A 19,801-nucleotide genomic window follows, 5' to 3' on the forward strand; every position below is an offset into this window, starting at 1 on the left:
ACAACAAAAACTTGGAAAGAAGAAGGGCCTCCCTGATAGTTACGTAATAAAAACTATCAAACAAGATGGCAGACAAATTTCTGATTGGTGACAAAAACTGTGAAATAATACCCAATCTTTGGTTTCTTTTCTAGCCTAACTTCTCTGTGAGCAATGGAAGGAATGGGGCAGAAATGTGCATTTGGGGTTTGAACGTTGATGGCATATTGTTTGTATATATTCTATACGTCTATTTAAAAGTATTTCAGTGGCTTAAGCAATTGAATGGGTCAGGTGGCTGAGAGTAAGGCAGTGCAATGAGTAAATGGCATCGTCTTACTGTGGAGAATGGAGGGGTTCACTTGTCCAGATTTGGTCTGTTTCATCTCTTTTTCTATCAACATCAATGGCAAACAGGGTGTTAATAGTCTAATATGTGCTTATAGAGCTTCTAATTGTGTATATTTGTTGGTGTTGTACTATCTGTGTGTTGACATGCACACCATTATCCTGTTATTCAGGATGGTCATGTACTATATTCCTAAGTTGGTGCAGAGAAACATTATAGAAATTGGATCTCAGAATCACAAAAAACTGAATATACTAGCTTGAATATAACTATATTCCACAGCTTCCACTTGTACTCACTAACTGAGTGCAGTCAGTTAATTCCAGCTGTGATATGTACTGCAGGATCTCCTAAGGTGCACTTTGTAGTGTCAGTTGTTCAATCATTTCTTGGAGGCAGAGCTACTTAAGAAATAATCTCATCGGTCGAGGAAAACATTAGCGAGAACTAAAAATTGGCTAACAATATTGGATTTTTGAGGCTGATATATATATTAGAGAGTTTTAAAAATCTGCTCACAAAATATTTACATAAATACATAACTTATTAACATAAATTATTTCTGAAATACATTTAAATTTAAAGATTTTTGACCAGTGCTCTCTGCTGGACAAATGATTTAATGGCAACAATGTTTCGAAATGACCTCAAAAATATCTTTGGCATTTCTGTACCTCAATTTTCTGTTATTTACCAGCTAATATTGGCCTGTGGATGTAAAGAAAGATCATAATAATTTAAAAAAATGTATGAACAACCTAAAAGTAAGTTGGAAATCAATTTAACCAGTCTTTAATACCCATTGTTGAAATTTAAATACTACTGAATCAAGCAAATGAAATCTTTGAAAGCCAAATTTAGAGGTCTGATCAATTCATTTGAAACATTTAGATTTTTATATCAGACTTTTTAAACTTTTTAAAATTGGACATATCATAATTTGTGCATCTTCCAGAAAAAACAACTTCAAATTAAGTTTATAACATTGTTTAACTTGAAATTTCAACATGTGGTTCCATTGCTCATACAATTTAAATTATTTTGACCTTTCTTTACTTCCACATTGACTTCAACCAGTCTTACTTACCTGTACTCATACATGTATACTAATTTAGCATGCTTACTTCTAAAAGAGTGAAATGCAGTTGGTATGAATGAAAGAACAAGATGTTGCCAATTCTATTTTAACACAGAATAATTTTTATGAATGTTTTTATCAATACTTCAATCAGTATTTGTCTTTTCTAGCTAGCTAGTATAGCCTTTTTATGCTAACGTAGCAGGATGATTTTGCCTCTTAAGAAATGTTTGCGTAACTAGACCGTACCATGTCTATGAGGTACAGTGTTATTCAGAAAATTGTGTGCATGTAAACACACTCCACATCTCTTAGTAGAAGAAGAGTAGAAGGTCCCAGTGCCAGTATTATGACTTTAGAAAAGAAAGTTAGTGATTCATGCCTCACAGTCAAAATGTGGGTTGAATACAAAAGTGTTGCTGTGGTCATTAAAAGTCAGACAAGTTTGTGGATCCCAAGAACCACTAGAGGTGCATCAGGTTCAGCCAACAAAGAAGTAGTTAATTTTTAAAATGTCTTTCAAGCAATGATGAGGCGGCTTCTTTGGTTAGATAAAGTTGCAAGCCTTTTTTTAGTCAAATAATAAGTGCTTTTGGATTTTTCTTTGGATCTAATCTTCCCATCTCTGGTATTCTACCAGAGATAGGAAGAGAAGCCACTTGTTAGATGGTCCTTAAGAGTTTTCCTGTTGGTTAATAAAAAGTCATCCTAATTTGTCAGTGGAAATGTTAGTGATAAAGCACTTCAGCACATTGTGCTAGTGGGTTTGTGCTGGCATTTTGCTCATTCAGGACATCAGGACTCTTAAACACATGGGAAAAGGGAATGGACAAATTGGCTGTTAGGACTGAACCTGTGACACTGTGGTAACAGTAGTCTCCATGTTTATACAATACAGTTGTAATCCAGTGATGATGATGATGGCAGTTTGATGTTTCAAATATGAGGTTAGTTTTTGCATGTGGATGGCAAAATGGTGCTCAGTAAGACAGCGTTCACACACAATTAACTTACAAAGTATTGAATAGGCAAATGTAATTTTGCTGCTCAAGTGTTGTCATTCACCTTGGTGATAATTGTGAGTTCATGTATGCGTTTATAGAGATATTACAGCTTGCTGGCAAGCTCTGATTAGATTGCATTAATTGAGCATATGAATCAGGAAAGACAGTAATTAGGCCACTGTTCTTATTTTTCCCTGTTGTAAGTCATAGAGAAGCTCAGAATGGCCAAAATATACTTCCTCCCACCTGGCGCTTTGTGGTCTTCAAGTTAAAAGGTGTTGTTGAATGAATTGAGTTTGAACATAAACAAAATCATGTTTTGCTGCGCATAAGACAATGTGTTATATGTTAGCCATGGTAGTAGTGGCATTGGTCTGTCTTGATCCACAGCATTGGTCCAAACTGAAATATCTCAACAACTATTGGGTGGATGCAATGACATTTTGTACAGACATTCATGGTCCCTAGATGATGTATCATAAAGGCTTTAGTGATCCTCTTAACCTCTCATCTAGAGCCATCATCAGGTGCAAATTTAGATTTGTCCAATATTGTGGTTTGTAAGCAAACAACCTTAGCTGTAATTTGTATGTAGGGTTTAGTTCATGCTAGCATGCTAACATACTACTCTACTGGAAAAACCAGCATAGACCAGTAAACTTGCACAGTGAATAAGGTCAACTTTAAACCTGCTGAACATCAGCATGTTAGCATACTGATGTTAGCATTTAGCTCAACGAACTGCTGTATCAAAGTACAGCCTCACAGAGCTGCTACTGTGGCTGTAGTCTTGTTAACATATTAATATTGACAGTGTTCTGTTTGTCATCCTGCAAACACACAATACTTTTCACAAATCACAAATATGTGAAGCAGTTCTGCTTTTCATCAAAATTACAATCAAGTGTTGCACTTTCAAGCTTACAAATCACTAGGTAGAATCATGACCCCCAGCAGCTGATCCTGGTTCAATGTGTTACAGTACCTGAACATGTTGACATGTCTTTATTAGGTTTTATTACCTTTTATTAAATTAGATATTTGCTCTTGCGTTTCCTAAAGACAGTTTACTTCATACACCGAACAATCTGAATCCGCACCAGCTCAAGACCTCGACCTGACCTACAGGCAGTATGTATTAGATATGTATTCAAAGAGATTCAAGGCTTTAAATGATGAATGGGAGTCAAGTTACGCAACTAAACACAGCAACTGCTTGAAGGGTGGACTGAGATACAGATATGATATAATGTTTAAATTGGACAGTGGGGAGCGACTCTGAACTTTAAGAATGAGGTTAATATTTTAATGTAATATTTTAATCTGGCAGAAAACTTTTTAAAGAAACCAAGTATTTGTTGAAAATATATACTGTTTATAATGTAGTCTGGATGGTAACAAGGGTCCTCAAGATGGAAAGCATTTTTAGAGAAAAGAATATCAGCCATAAGCAACTCACTAGAGTATTTTTTTTTTATTTCTTTAGTATTTTTATTACGGTTTCATCTCTATGTCAAACCAATGTGAGCTGTACAAATCGCTGGTTTATCACCAAATCAAGTTCTGGTCACGTTGGGGTTTAAGATCTAAACACTGAGTGACCACTTTGCCTTGTTATGACTTGTTCTTATGAGTTAACATGCTGCTTTTGCCTTTACGAAGCCTTCGGATGTCTGCTAGCTTTAGCTGACTGTCACAGTTGTCAACCATCATGTCTGCCCATCGCTCATGCCTGCATTCAAACACAAAATGAGAGCACCGTTACAAGTGTTTAAAGAGTCTTTGCCAGTGATTACAGACAAGCTGCCATGTTGGGAACCTGATAGATTGTAGCATTTTAGCATTTAACTGTCACAGATTGTAGATGGACTGATGCCTTTCTCCATGACACTTTCCCAGTGTTACTCCTCATATTTTAAATATTTATTAAACTCAGCTTTTGCCCCTGCATTACATATTGGGCCACTATTTTCCCGCTGGTGGCCACTGAGCAGCTTTGCCAGAGCAGGTGAGTGGGTTTAGTGCCTTGCTTAAGGGTTAAGGATAATGGTAGTTGAGAGGGGATAGTACACCCACCTTTCACCAGTTGGACCAGAAGTCTAAAACCAAGCTTGCAGCAAAAAGGTCATTTATTCCCTTTGACCTAACTGGACAATTGGCATTGTCTGTCCCGTAACCATTGGTAACTAGTCTTTAAACACAACAAAAGTATTGGTTTGTGCTCACGTAATGCATCATTTCATTTCATTAAAGAAGAACAATGGGAATAGGTTTAAAAATGCAAGGAAAAGCACTACAGGAAAAAATTCGGTAGTTTTTAAAATGTGTCTGTGTTGGAATTTTCCATTGTTATATCATGATCCAGTACCCAAATTTCATGGCATTTTGGAGAAATTGTTAGTTTTTTATAATAATAATATTAATCCTTGGCTTTACTTCTTCAAATACACTGATGAAATGAGAGAGCGGTGTCATGTGGTATGCTGGATGAATGGCCATGGACCAGCTGTGATGGAGCGGTGCCAAACAGTGTGAGCAGGACAATCTGACTGTGCATCGAGCAGACCTCCCATTGTGTTTCGGGAGGTCTGAAACCGATTTCCTTCTCTGACTGGTTCTGTTCTTCAGTTGATGCCACCTTGTTTGTCTGATCCAATACCTGTCTGTCAGCATTAATAAATAAACAAAATATGTTGAACAAGAAGAGGGGGGAATTGATTTACTGTTCACTGTGTGCCTTAGCAAATGTTTGTATGTATGTGCATTGTTCCTACACTTCCCCAGCTACCTGAGATGACTGGATGAAGAAGAGGTTTGGTCTAGTGACCACAAGCTGCTGCCTTCAAGGAAGATGTATGTATCCAGGATCCACTGGATGACAGCTACATGTTCCCACTTCTGTTGCCCACTAACACCCTTTACCCTTGGAGGAGGTGGATGTAGTTCCTTATCCTAAAATCTAACATTCTGAAATATCTCAACAATTATTGGATGGATTGCCATAAAATGTTGATCTAACATTCTTGGTTTCCAAGGGATGAATCCCTGATGACCCCTCAATGTCTTGTGTAGTGCCATTAGCAAATCAAAGTTTACAACTGCCATAACATTTTGTAGGCATTCATAGTCCTCAGAGGATAAATCCTACAACTTTGGTGATTTCCCTCTAGCGCCACCAACAGGTCAAAGTTCCTGCAAGATATCTCAAAATCTATGAGATGGATTAATGCAAAATTTTGTACAGACATTCATTATTCCCAATGACTTGTAGATGTATTATGAGAAATAAAATAATGTACCTACTGTCCTAATATTTAAACTGTGACTAAAGTGTTTGGATCTTGATGATTCAATACCAAATAAGTATGAAAATACACATCTGGAGGGGATGTGTCTTGACTCGTTTGCATCTAGCTCTTACTGTTGAATTAAACACATTATCTGTGCAGTTTTGTCATCCAGTCAGCAGGGGGCAGAGTTTGACTACTCAGACAGCTGTTCCAAGTGCAGCATAGAGCCTGACTGAAAGGAAGAACATTTTTATTTATTTTTAAAAAGTCATTGTGTGTGTCATTGTGTGTGGTTGTTTGGGATGAAGCTTTATTTGTTGAACTGGATCTTTCTAGAATGTAGAGCCATGTAATTTGGCTCATGGTGATATGTCATAAGCAGCAGGATGGAAAGGTGAAAATGAGAGCATAGTTCTAGCCTGTCACATGTTCAAAGTATATGGTTATTAATTAACTTTATTAACAGAAACCATTGTGAGAAACATCCTTTAATAGTAACAGACTGAATATCAGCAGCTTTATATCACCCAATTATGAGACTACAAAACACCACAACACAAGGCAGTCTTTAATTTCATAGCATGGGTCATATTTATTCATATTTAGTGCTGAAAATAAATACAAAACATTTTTGGAACACATCTGGTAAAGTGCCAAAGACCTGCTTCAGTCGAGTTTTGTTTGTCAGAAAAACGTTTCCATTTACTTTTTCAGCGTCAGTTTCTTCCGTCAGTTTTTCGAAATTTGGCTAATGTGGTACAACAAAATTCACCCGCTACTTTCCAAATGATTGAAAGATTAATTTACCCATTTCAAAATTATTAACAACAATTTCGCACTCCTAACCAGAGGGTAAAACTGCAGTGGTATTTTTGGACCAAGGATATACATATTAACTTCAAATCTGCTCCAGCTGCTCATTTGTGGACCAATCATGATTGATTGTCAAATATGTGGATGCGTTTGAAATGAATGGCACACAGTGTTAAATGGATGACTCGTAAATACATATTTCACAACCGCCATAAAATGTTAGAAAAAAAAAAAAAAAAAAAAATTCAAATTGACCGGACTGACAAAATATTTCATGTTTTAATTCCAGTTCTGCTTTTAGCAATAAGTAGATTTGACACCAGATCAGCATCTAAGTGCTATGGCAACCAAACACAGACATATGGCTAGCTGGTAGGATGCTAAACTAATTATATTAGTACGACATTCAGACATCACATGAACAAAACAAAAAAACAGACAGAAGGTTGGAATTACAACATGTACTCTGATACTCAGCTTTATAGTTAATTAGCTGGAAACCTGCAAATTCCTGAATTAATTACAAGGGCCATTGTGACATAGTTTATATTAGCTGAGACACTGTTGTGTATCGGAGTGGTGAAGGCCTGTGTGTTGGGAGCATGTCCTGTAGAAGGCACTGGCACTCTTAGGGTACAATCAGAAATAAACATTCAATGCTAACAAATATGTTCTAACACACACACACACACACACAGACACACACAGACACACACACATCAACATTAATTTCTATAGAAACGTAACCGGAAATACATGTAGACAATGGATTGCTAACTAAAGAAGGTACTCAGAGATGAGCGTAAAAAAAAGCTGAGTTGTATGCTGTTTGAGAAGAGGGCAGCTATCAGCTTTTTAGTCTGGAGGAGTGAGTAACATCCATTAAGGACATGTGTGTGTGTGTGTGTGTGTGTGTGTGTGTAATCAGTCATCTTCTATGTTAAGCTGCACTCAAAGCAAAGGGTTAGCATTTATATCTTCGTTGTAACACAAGTAGGACGTGGATATGTGCGTGTGTATGTGTATCAATATCAGTGTACAGTGCTTCTGTAGAGGTCTGAGAAGGCAGATTTGTGTGTGTGGTATGTGTGTGACAGGTCTTTCAGTCATCCACTCCTATGTTGCGGAAAAGATAGGACATGGACTCTCCGTTGTGGATGCGGCGGATGGCCTCTGACAGGATCATGCTGATGTCGACCGTCTTGATCTTTGGGCACTGGAGCTTCTGCAGCTCGTGGGGAATCGTGTTAGTCACCACCACCTGGAGAAGATAAGAGAGGAAGTGTGAAGAGGAGGCGAGGACAAAAGGCAGATCACACACACAACTAAGTCTAAAACATGACATATTTCACAGTGTGCCTTCACCTCATCGATAGCAGACTCTTCTATAAATCTGGGGGCGTCAGATGAGAGGATGCCGTGCGTCGCCATGACAAAGATCTTGTAGGCCCCTCGTTCCTTAAGCGTCTCAGCTGCTGCCACGAAGCTGTCTACGTCATCGATGATGTCATCCTGCGGGACCCATTTAAAGCTAGCTCAACTCTGAATGTTGGAGGTGTGTGTTGAAGGGTTAAGCTCAGTTTTGGCTGAAGGGGTGCCACAAATTTAGCCAAACATTCACATGTAAAGGAAATGCATACAAGCTACTTTGATGCAGCACAAGTGTTTTTTGCTTACAATTTGTGGACTGTTGGGGCGGGGGAAAAAATCACCTGTATTAATATAAACACGCAAAGAAGAGTCTAAAAGAATAATTTAAACTATAGTTACTCCTTAAAAAGACAGTGTGAAGATAAAGTGTGCATGTGTAGCTCACTCACCACAATGATGGCAATGCGTCCTCCTACATCTCCTACCACAGTGATGGGAGGCTTCTCTTTAGGGATCAACACTGGAGAAAAAAAAGGACACAGAAAAAAAGAAAGAGAGATTGTGTGAGATTTACTGCATGCATTAATGTACAGTGGTAGAAAAAAAATCAGTGTCTGTACATCTACTAAACAGCTGCAGCTCGAGTTTGAACCAGGACAAAGAGATCAGAACACATGACTCCAGTTCTAAAGTCTTTACACTGGCTCCCAGTCAGTTCTAAAGTCTTTACACTGGCTCCCAGTCAGTTCTAAAGTCTTTACACTGGCTCCCAGACAGTTCTAAAGTCTTTACACTGGCTCCCAGTCAGTTCTAAAGTCTTTACACTGGCTCCCAGACAGTTCTAAAGTCTTTACACTGGCTCCCAGACAGTTCTAAAGTCTTTACACTGGCTCCCAATCAGCTATAGAATAGATTTTAAAGTTCTGCTACTAGTCTACAAATCACTGAATGGTTTAGGTCCAGAATACATGAATGACGTTAGTAGAATATAAACCCAGTAGAGCTCTGAGATCTACTGACTCAGGTCAGATAGTTGAGCCCAGAGTTCAAACTAAACATGGTGAAGCAGCTTTTAGCTGTTATGCTGCACACAACTGGAACAAACTACCAGCAGAACTGACATCAGCCCCAACTGTGAACACTTTTAAATCCAGGTTAAAAACATTTCTCTTCTCCTGTGCTTATGATTGAGCTCTTCTAAAGCACTTTACATTTTAATCTTTCATTTGCACTCTATGTCCTTTTAATGATTTTAAAGCAAATCATTATTTTATGCTGCAATCTTATATTTAATGCTCTATTCTAGTATTGTATTTCTCTCTTTCTATTTTTCTGTGGGGGGGGGGGGGGGTGTAATTGTATGTTTTAATGTTTCTCAAATTACATGTTTTTCTGTTTTATGTAAAGCACATTGAGTTGCCATTGTGTATGAAATGCGCTATATAAATAAAACTGCCTTGCCTTGCCTTGCTTGTACACAGCATATTCTGTTATATAGCATGTAGGTTGCTTAGAGAGTGTGTGTGTGTGTGTGTGTGTGTGTGTGTGTGTGTATGTGTGTGTGTGTATGTGTGTGTGTGTGTATTACATGGTATCTCCATGCTGGGGTGAATGGCTCCAGTGGTCTTGACAGTGGGTGGGGAGTGTCGGCCGTCTACCTGGTCCGACTCTGCGTCCTGAGCTTCGCCGTGGATCACTGCTATACCCAGACGCAGCCGCTCAGCAAATGACTGAGCCCTGCACACGCACACACACACACACACACACACACACACAGACAGACAGACATGATGAGATGACTGTTTAACTACTAAAAAGATCTAAAGGTAGTACATCAAAAACAAGGACTGTGGAACACTTTTTTTTCAGTTTCTGATTGGGATGCATCCTTAAAATTACAGATCAAATATATGGTTCAATATGTTTTTAAAAAGTTTTATATTTAACAGTCACAGTGTCGGTATGAAAGTTCTGACTTTGTTTTAGTATCAAAAACAGAAAGCTCATGCTGCTTAATCAATGTAAGTTTGGACCTTGACTTCCAACAGAAACTACAGCAAGGAGAGATGAGAGGAAACTGTTTATGGTTCATGATTAACGCGTCAGTTTACACTTATCAGTCACAGTTTTACAGCTCAGCACAGTTAAAGATGAGGACAGCGAGAGAGAGAGAGAGAGAGAGCGAGCGAGAGAGAGAGAGCCGACCTTTTGGCAGAAGCTGGAGATTTGGCCACAATCACAGCATTTCTGTAGTCGGGTATCTGAAGGTTCACAAAACAGAAAAAAAAAAAGATACAAATTAAGTTTCAGATTTGCAACTGACCATTCACAAAACCCCTCCCACAAATATCGAATTATCCAATCATGAGTTAGCAACTTTAAGCCTCTTTTACAGGATGCTTGTCAGCTGGTTAAAAAGTAATCTGGAGCATTTTCAACTAACTCATGAAAGTAAAATTAGAAAAGAATGAAAGTAGAAAGCTTGACAGGCATAGCAACAGTAACTAAGGGGGTGGGGGGGGGGGGGTGAGATAAATGTGTAGTAGCACAGAGAGTGGGGACGAACAAAGGTAGTTTTACTTATTGGGCCCTCAGGCGTTTTGAGGGTTAGGGTTAGTTAGTTAAGTTAAAACAAACAAAAGTAAGATGCAAATCATTTAGTGTGTGTGCTTTCACCTCTTCCTGTATATACTGTAGCAGGAAGGGCGAGGCTCTCAGGTTATCCACTGGGATGTTGAAGAAGCCTTGAATCTCTTTCTGGTGGAGGTCCATGGTGATCAGGTGGGTCAGACCTGCACAACGGCATTCATTGTTGCAGTTATGACACTGATGGACTCACACTTTGAGGTTAGCCTTGGAAATATACTGTTGTACTTGTTCTATTCATTTTCTATGTATGTCAAACAATCATAGAACATAACATAAACATAAAAACAAATGTTAGACGGTGTGTTTCCTCTCCCACTCACCAGCTTTACACATCATGGAGGCGATGAGCTTGGAGACGATGGAGCCCCTCTTCCTCATCTTACACTGCTTGCTGTAGGGGAAGTAGGGGAGGACGCCCGTGATGCTTCTGGCGCAGGACGTCCTGCACGCGTACACCAGGATCAGCATCTCCATTATGGTTGTGTTCACATCCCTGAGAAGGAAGAGGACATGTGAGGTGAATGAGATGTGAGATTTATTGATGATGTATTTATTCTTTAGTTATTATTGCGTTTGTTCTTACTTCGACACCGTCTGGATCACAAACACATCTTTGCCTCGTACCGACTCCTGGATCTGCACCCGCGTTTCTATGGTGACAAACGGGATGGTGAGAACGGGGGGTTGGGGGCGGCAGAGAGGACGACAACAACAACAACAGAGCCCGCGAGGCCCGTTGGCTTCATCGGTGGCCCATGTGAGCTCTTTGTGCCTCTGACACAAAACATCCTGACCCCGCTGTGTCAAACTGTACATATGAGCATTCCAAAAAAAACTGCCTCCCCGCGTACCAGAGATTAGAAAACAAAATGCTTCATCGCTGCAGCCAAATGGACGATAGAGACCCAAAGTCACTGAATGCTGCTGCTAAACTGTTATAAAACCATTACTGAGTGCAGCACAGGAGATTTAAAAAGCACCAGAGTGGTTTTACATCATTTCACCCTTTTTTTTTTAAACCCAAAGCATATTATGATTTTTTTAAAGACTTTCTACCTCCCACACGATTTTCCATTTCTTTCAGTAGACCTGCCTGTACTTGAAACATGCTGAATACTTTGCTTTTTATTTTGTCTCAACTGCGTCAAAACAGTGTGATAAAGCAGCTGTGAGCAGAATGTTTGAAATGTGAGAAAAACACATTCAGAAAACAATAATTCAGTAAACATAGAAACAAAAACAAAAAAAAGATAACATTCAGTTTGTAATATATTGGTTGCTTACATAAAAAAAGTGCAGAGGCAGCAAGAAATAACTGCTGCAGTGGTGAAAACACATTTGTTTTTTTTTTAAATCAATAGTGTGATGGAGTAAGTGAGTGAAAGTGTCAGGATGAGGCACGGGGAGTCATTAGTCATCTTACCTCTGTTATCTTCCTGGTACACCTGCACCTTCCCGAGCTCCACCCCTAACCGCCTGCAAGACAAACCTTCAGTTTAGCCTTTTAAAGTCAGCTTTAAAAAGGGTTATATTGGCACAGCAGGTTAAAAAAAAGTTGCTATAAGTTATAAAGATGAGGTTTGTTTACATTCATACAGACCTAAGAAAGCCTCAAATTAAAGCATAACTGGAGTCATTTTCCCAATGACATTAAAACATATTTAAACTAGACAAAGAGTCTACAGCCATGGTAGCACCTCTATATGTCTGTATTTACATACAGAGGTGCTTTCAGCTAAAACACTAACATGTGCATTAACATACTCTCAAAAAAGTATGTTAATGTTTATCATCTTTCTGTAGCATGTTAGCTACCTAATATTTGTTTATTAACACTACAAAAGTACTAGACAATGCTAGATGAACATTCAGGGGGTCACAGCAGTTCATCCTCAGGGGACAATTTATGTTTGTTTATAACAGCTTTATTGGCAATTTTTATCCAATAGTTGCCGAGATTTTAAAAAAACTAAACTAATCAAAAACTGTCAAATTGAGTGATTTTTTAAATCATGGGAGTCAGTAAGATTCACCCCCTGGGGACCATGAATGTCTGTTCAATTTAAATGTAATGCCAGTCAGTCTGATGTGTGGCTAAAAAGTTCAAACACACATTATAATAGTCTAAAAGGAATGTATAGTTCCTACATTGCTTCTCTTAAAACAACCTGACCTGCTCAGTCTGCAGCCTGCACTTTCCCTCTCTGAACATGATGTGTTTTAGTTTCTCACAGTCACACTCACACACACACACACACACACACACACACACACACACAGACAGAGTCACACAGCATGGGATAAGCCAGGCAAACAGTGTTTGTTCTATAAACAGTCACAGACTGTGTGTGTGTGTGTGTGTGTGTGTGTGTGTGTGTGTGTGTGTGTGTGTGTGTGGCTCAGGCCTGCAGTGTGTGCATTAGCAGTCTTGCAGTTTATAAATGTTTCGTTTACACGTAACATGGAGGTACGGACAATGTAGCAGCTCACCTTCTAGCTAAGGAGGGTTAAGACGGTAGGGTCAGCAGTGCATTTTCAGTAAATACATGCTCTTTTAGCTGAAAGCACAGATTTGTAAATGTGACTGTAAAGAAGAGACGTCAGGGCTTTGGGGTGAAAAACAGTGTTACATAAAAGAGACCTCTTTGTAAAAGGTTTAAAAAGGCACGAAGAGGGACAGTGATTAAACACCACGTAACTCTTCATGTGAAATCTCCTGAAGTGGATTTACAAGGTTTCCATGTAACTCACAGTAAATGTTGAAAATAATCTCTCCTCACACACACAAAAGAAATAAAATGCCATCACCTTTTTTTCAGTGAATAGATTGTCCTAAATATGATTCTTTTGGTTTAAAAAGGTACAATAATGAAAACTATAAATATTGTGCATCTTGTCATGAACATGTTGAATGTTCACAGGGTGACATTAACTAGTGGGGGGAAATGTGCTGTATTCTGATACCCAGCTGCAGGAAATACTTTGAAATACTTTGTCATTATCCACACTGATAATGTTTTGCTGTGTTTCATGAAGCTGTGCCACTCTTCCTCTGCTCAGCCATGTTGTAAACACTGCACAAACATGCAAAGCAGCAGTTCACATTGATGTACATCCAAGCTTTGCTCTCAGGAAACATAACTGAGCAGTGTGATTCTCTGGCACAGAAGCTGCTTCCTCTATTTTTCTAAAACAAAGGAGGAGGTGTGATTCACTTGTCTGTGTGTGTAAATGTGTATGTGTGTGTGTATAATTCACCCATAGCTCCTGTACTCACTCTGCGATCCTCTTTCCCAGCTCACGGCTGGAGGGGTGTGAGTTGGCAGTGAAGATAACCAGGCCGCCCTTGGTGTGGTTCATGTCGCTGGGGTGTCTGCCGCTGCTTTCCCCGCACTCAGGCAGTGGATCCCTGGGCACCCACGCTGCGCTGAGCCCTTCCTGCAGCACAGAGGGAGAGGGAGGAGCTCTCCTTACTTCCTTTAAAAATCATTGCGTGAACTCTCAGTGGCTCTAAATCCTCTGTACTACCTTTCCTGCCTGTTGAAGTTGTAAACAAGCTCAAGCTCTGTACTGTTCCTTTAAACAAAACTCCATCAGAGCCATTATTTACCACATCTATCACAATCACTCCCAAGACACACTTAAAGGGCCTCCACATGAACACAGCAGTCTTCACTTATTCTGGTTGATCAAGCCTCTGCTCAGATTAACTTAAATCTAATACTTTACTTTACTTTACTTTAATAAAACTATGTATGTGCTATAACTCCTGAGAATTTTTGAAAAGTTAGAATCAATTACATACTGCAAGACACTGTAGTAACATTTTATTTATCTTGTAGCTAGACAAGACAGATGATATTTTAACAAATACTACAGACTTAGTTTTCATGGCTTATAACATTTAAGAAGATATGGCAGTTAATGAGTAGAAAAGTTGTGCTACACTAATGGCCACAAGGTGGGGCTATTGGTGCCATGCTTCAATATGTCGTACATGATCTCACGAAGAATTTGTGCACCAAGTTTCATTTGATTAAAAGACACCAGAACTGTTGCAATATCATGTTATAATTAGAGCCTGACTGATATTATTGGTCGGTCAGCCAATATTGACCTATCACAGATATATTTTTATATGTCCGCACATATTGGCCGACATACACTGATATATCTGTGATAGGTCAATATTGCCGACCAATATATCGGTTGGGCTCTAATTGAAATATTATAGTAGTGCCCACTGTGTTAAGAATTGTGCAGTTCAATTCTGTCACAATTGAATTTAGTCTTTAAGAGATATTAGCATTAAAGAGTTATAGCTGTTAAGAGCATTAGGCCACACCTTCAAAATGTTGGTAACAAATTACAGACAAATGCTCAGTGACACCCAAAAACCAATTGTTATGTTTTATTCGAGGTCATCTCCATATAGCATGTAGCAAGTTTGGTTAAGATTAGATGAAATATGTGCTAACAAAAGCAAAAAATGTGTTGTGATTTTTGGGGCTGATGCCAATACCAATATTAAGGAGTCAAAAAAAGACCTATATCGATATATAGATGAACACATTTTTGTAATTAACCCTCAAATGTAACGAAGGTATGATATTTTACAGTTTAACAATAAACTTCATTGTATAAAATGACATCAGTGCACTAAAACAATAAGCTTCTCTGGGAATTTAATAATAAGAATTAGTTACAAATAAAAAAACATGCGGAACAAACAAACAAGAAAAAGCAACATATGCATATAATAAACTTGTATTAAGAAAAATGGATCAAATATACCTAAAATGTTGCCTGTATAACATATATATATATATATATATATATATATATATATATATATATATATATATATATATATATATATATATATAGTCACAAAACAACATACTGATACAGATATTACTATGATGGGTCAATATCGGCTGACCAATATATCGGTCTGTCTCCACAACATTCTACAACCTTCACCTTTATCTAAATATACCCTGACATGTTATCTTCCACAAACTCTCCTTTGTAAACATACCATTTCTCTTTCTTTATAGATATTTACATTCCATAAAAAATGATGTTATTGCTATGTTCTTTAATTTTAGGTTACTTCTTCCAGTCTGTTGGCTCCATGGGACTGCGTGTGTGCATGTGTGTGTTTAAGGTGTTTAAAGAAGAGGAAAGGGTTTTAGCTGAACTAATGCAAACAGCAAACCAGGGGGGGTAAAAGGCTGGGCTACAAACACATGCAACCATGTGCGACTTACAATAACTACGCGGGTCATTATTACACTAAATATATGTCTACGTATTGCAAATTTTCTTTTAACGGGATAATGACGTTAAATGAGCTGGCTTGTGCCTTTAATATATGGCAGAAACGTAAAACATCAACACAGTCACGACTTTAGCTTCCCACTGTTGCTAAGCTAGCTGCACTACACAGGATTTTACAATGCTGTGTGTTATTCCACGATGAAGGTTTTAGGAGGTTAAGCCGTGTGTTCACACTGCGCTTGTAACGACTGTCTTATAAAATCAGTTAATAGGCGAATAGAGTAAAATGAACGTGATAGTCAAATATTTGGCTGTAACATCATCATTAGCTTTAGCTAACGTTAACACACAAGAACTAACGCGATACCTCGCCAGAAATAATCTTTCCATGGCAAAAGCTCTTGAAATGATGTTTCGTGTATCGTACAGCGAGTGTTTCTACGCAGCAAGTAGGGGACAAAACCACCACAAAGACAGCACAATTAAAAAGCTGCTCACCAGTTTGTGTTTGGGTCCGGTTACAACCTGTAAACCGATAGTATTTGATAGTACAAGCCTCTCCAGCTCTTTCCAACCTGTTTCAGCCAACCTCACTCCGTCTGTCTGCGAGGTTCACTGTTAATGGACTTGTAGCTGTACCAATCACAGACCAGAAGGGGCGTTCCAAAAGATGCATTCAGGTGTAATCCGTAGATTATCCATAATTCATGAGAGAGAAGACAAGGGTCATTATCATTATTGATTGAATTGGTTGTTGACATCAGAAATATAACTACAAGTGAGTTTCGAGTTTTTTTACCGTCTGAATTCAGGCACTTAATGTATTTCAACATACTGCTGCTGAAGCCTGAAATAGGTTTGCTAGGTTTTTTCTAATGTCCTAAAACCGTGAACTCAACCTTCGAACGTTTCAAGAGTGAAATAAAATGTGTTGTTTATTAGGAATTTTCTTTTTAGCTGATGTGTTGACTTGCTTGTATGACAATATCCCATTGCTTTAGTTTAAAACGCACATAAATTATTAAATGCTTTTACTGTATTCATTCTCACATTTTTACAAACTGAAAAGGACACGGGAAGCTCTCCAGTGGTATCTTGCTGTATGCTTTGTGACTGTCCACTTGAGGGCAGTGTGTTTTTATGGATGCTTCACATCCCTACTTCAGCTCAAGTGAAGTGACTCTCAAGTTTCAAATATATCTGGGTTCATATGTTTAAGTGTTGATAAGCATATCTACACACTAAACAAGAGTAGTCACCATTCCAAATCCAAATATGCATCAGGATGTTTTTGGTTGGAAACAGTGCTTTAGAAAAAATCATATTTAGGTATAAAAACATTCTTTTTAATGGGCAAAATCTGACTTTTTATGTTGTGGCAGATGCTGATATTATTGACAGAAATATTATTAAATTGCTTTCTTTTATCATTCATTACATTTCTGCTTTCATAGATGAAAGTTGTCCTTGTCTTTTAAATCAGGTTTGTAGTGTTTGCTTTAAAGCAGGTTTGCTTTACCTCAAACAGTCCCTGTCTTGTTTGTTTTCTTGATGATGTGATGACATGGTGTGTGTGTGTGTGTGTGTGTGTGTGTGTGTGTGTGTGTGTGTGTGTTCTCATTTCTCTCAGAACCCAGAAAAAGCGTCATGCCGGTGGAGAATTTCACTGCCCGCATCACCAACACACACACGTTAACAAATACACACAAATACACACACACACACACACATACACACACACACACAGATTGAGAACATGACTCTCTTTGAGTGAAATAGATACACCTAAGTGGCTCATGAATCTACAGTTTCCTCCCTTGGACATACATTGATTCTTGTCTAAAATCCACTGTGCATGCAAAATAATACCAAAGGAAAAAGACAGAAAAGAGTGAAAGGGCAGTGGGGTGATGCAGGTAAACACTTACTAAAATTAAGTATTTATATATCAAGCTTTAGTGTTTACACAGCTCTATAGTGCACCGCTTTTGCATTATCAGAGACTGATTTATAAATACTCTGTCAGTACTATACGGGCTACTCTTCAGCGTTGTTACATAACTCACTGGATATGTGGAGGAGGCAGAGAGCAGCATCCAAGCACTGCATACTGCCCACACACACACACACACACACACACACACACACACACACACACACACACACACACAGTGGAGAGGAGAGTGGAGATAAAGCAAATCTGGAGGAGGTTGGACAGAGAAAAGAAGGAATGTTAGATGTCATGGTCAAATTCACTGATAATTGCTCCTCTCTCTCTGATTGTCTTTATTATCATACTGTACTTAATGTGCATTATAGATTACATGCAGGCTTGTGGGCAAAATAAATACATATACTTATAAAGGCTTTATATATTCCACAAAACATAGTGTACTCTGATGTGTTAAAACTGATTTTAAGTAGAGAAATTACAGGGAAAAAACACAGAAAATGAAATTAAAATCAACAAATCTGAGTGGAGAGGGAAAAATGGTATAATAAATTATTCTAGTAGATCATAATATATTTTAATTCAAAATAACACTTTTAATTTTTAAACAAAATAAAACTGCACAGATGGTGTAGCTTTGGACTCAGCCCTTCCTTGTACAGTATTGCCATTTAAGTGAAAGAAAAGGATTCCTGTTTGGTGGAATATAGATGAAAGTTTGTACTTGCATTCCTCGTGGGAGCAGGAGTAATAAAAGGGATTTCCAATCATCACAGTGTGTGTGTGTGTGTGTGTGTGTGTGTGTGTGTGTGTGTGTGTGTGTGTGTGTGTGTGTGTGTGTGTGTGTGTGTGTGTGTGTGTATGTGTGTGTGTGTGTGTGTGTGTGGCAACAATGTCCCTCTGTTGCCTTGGGTGTTCACTTAAATGGTTATGCATAGGCTGTTGTTAGCCCACACTGTAAAATAGCCTAAGTTAGCTATTGTTATGATGTATTTTCTTAAGTTAAACCAGTTGAAAATGAACATCAAATCAGCTGCATTGATTCATGTTTTTATTGGATGTTTTTTGCTGGCTATGGCACCTCTTTTTCTGAAATCCCCTTGGCCTTGTATGATTATCTGCTATCAGATATGCCCCATGATATCAATTTACAAGTTGAAGGTTGAGTGCAGGGGCAGAGCTAGGGGTGGCTTCTGGGGCTGCAGCACTGAATGTTTCTCAAAGACGCTGAGTCTATTTAAAAAGAAAAACTTCTGGTTAAAGTCACTTTTTCTGAACAACAACTTCAGTCAGCTGCTGACTGTTTTTCGTGGTGCCGGGTTGCTTTGTTTTGTAATGACATTTCGATCCGATTGGCCTGTTACTGATGTGATGCAATTGATTGGTGTTGATTGGCAATAAAAATTAATTCTGCGCATGTCAACCATCCAAAAAAGTTGGCCCTGGCTCTGGGTGTCCTGGGCTCGGCCCTGGATTTTGTCAACTCCTAGATCCGCCCCTGTTTGAATGTTGCTTTTCCTCTAATCTGCTCCAATTTGAGAATATGTAGTAATGTTAATGAAGGATGCTAGGCAGAAGCATCATTGGCTGTTTAAGAGGAACTAGATTCCCAGCTATACACCTGCTCAGGAGCCCTCAGAGGCAGGTGTGCTTCATAATATGTGCTTTAGAAGAGTGTTTGTGTGCAGAGTTGAAACCACTTGTCTCAAGTTAACATGCTGCAACTGCAACATCTAAGCTTTCTATCAGGTGTATTTTAGTAGAATATAGCGAGCCAATATAAAGAAAGGAGTTATTTATTCACCGCTGAAATAAATCTCTGCAGCTCGTCTGTAAAGCAAAGAGAGAGAGAGAGAGAGAGAGAGAGAGAGAAAGAGAGAGAGAGAGATAGAGAGAGAGAGAGAGAGCGCTTTATGGAAACAGAGCCAGAGAGATGAAGAAGGAGGCGGGAGAGCACCGCGCTCCTGGTCCGCCCCCAACTTGCAGCACGAGCCATTTAGCTGTGCGAGCTGGGCCAGCTGTAGGGCGCGCGGG

General features: G+C 38.7%; 1 protein-coding gene across 2 annotated transcripts; it reads right to left on the reverse strand.

Annotated features, from left to right (window-relative positions):
* Positions 1-6,028: 6,028 nt before the first annotated feature.
* Positions 6,029-16,418, reverse strand: prpsap2 (phosphoribosyl pyrophosphate synthetase-associated protein 2). 2 transcript variants are annotated; one of them, XM_053338404.1, is made up of 11 exons: positions 16,315-16,418; positions 13,811-13,971; positions 11,957-12,009; positions 11,117-11,183; positions 10,854-11,026; positions 10,561-10,676; positions 10,090-10,145; positions 9,473-9,621; positions 8,334-8,404; positions 7,879-8,025; positions 6,029-7,774 (listed from the first exon to the last, which is right to left on the reverse strand). In XM_053338404.1, exons 2-11 carry the CDS (start codon positions 13,891-13,893, stop codon positions 7,616-7,618), a joined length of 1,074 nt encoding a protein of 357 aa, XP_053194379.1. In that variant the 5' UTR covers positions 13,894-13,971; positions 16,315-16,418; the 3' UTR covers positions 6,029-7,615. The 2 variants fall into 2 exon arrangements, with proteins under 2 accessions (XP_053194379.1, XP_053194380.1); XM_053338405.1 differs by lacking the exon at positions 16,315-16,418 and having other exon boundaries at positions 13,792-13,916.
* Positions 16,419-19,801: the final 3,383 nt, after the last annotated feature.

This window comes from Scomber japonicus, chromosome 18 (assembly GCF_027409825.1).
Source record: "Scomber japonicus isolate fScoJap1 chromosome 18, fScoJap1.pri, whole genome shotgun sequence".
Classification (NCBI taxonomy): Eukaryota; Metazoa; Chordata; class Actinopteri; order Scombriformes; family Scombridae; genus Scomber; species Scomber japonicus.

Coding starts and splice junctions, on each gene's coding strand:
- prpsap2 (XM_053338404.1), bottom strand. CDS start 13,893: ATGAACCACACCAAGGGCGGCCTGGTTATCTTCACTGCCAACTCACAC. Junction 12,010..13,810: donor CTGGGAAAGAGGATCGCAGA/GTGAGTACAGGA, acceptor TTTGTCTTGCAG/GCGGTTAGGGGTGGAGCTCG. Junction 8,405..9,472: donor CCCCAGCATGGAGATACCAT/GTAATACACACA, acceptor TTTTTTCTCCAG/TGTTGATCCCTAAAGAGAAG.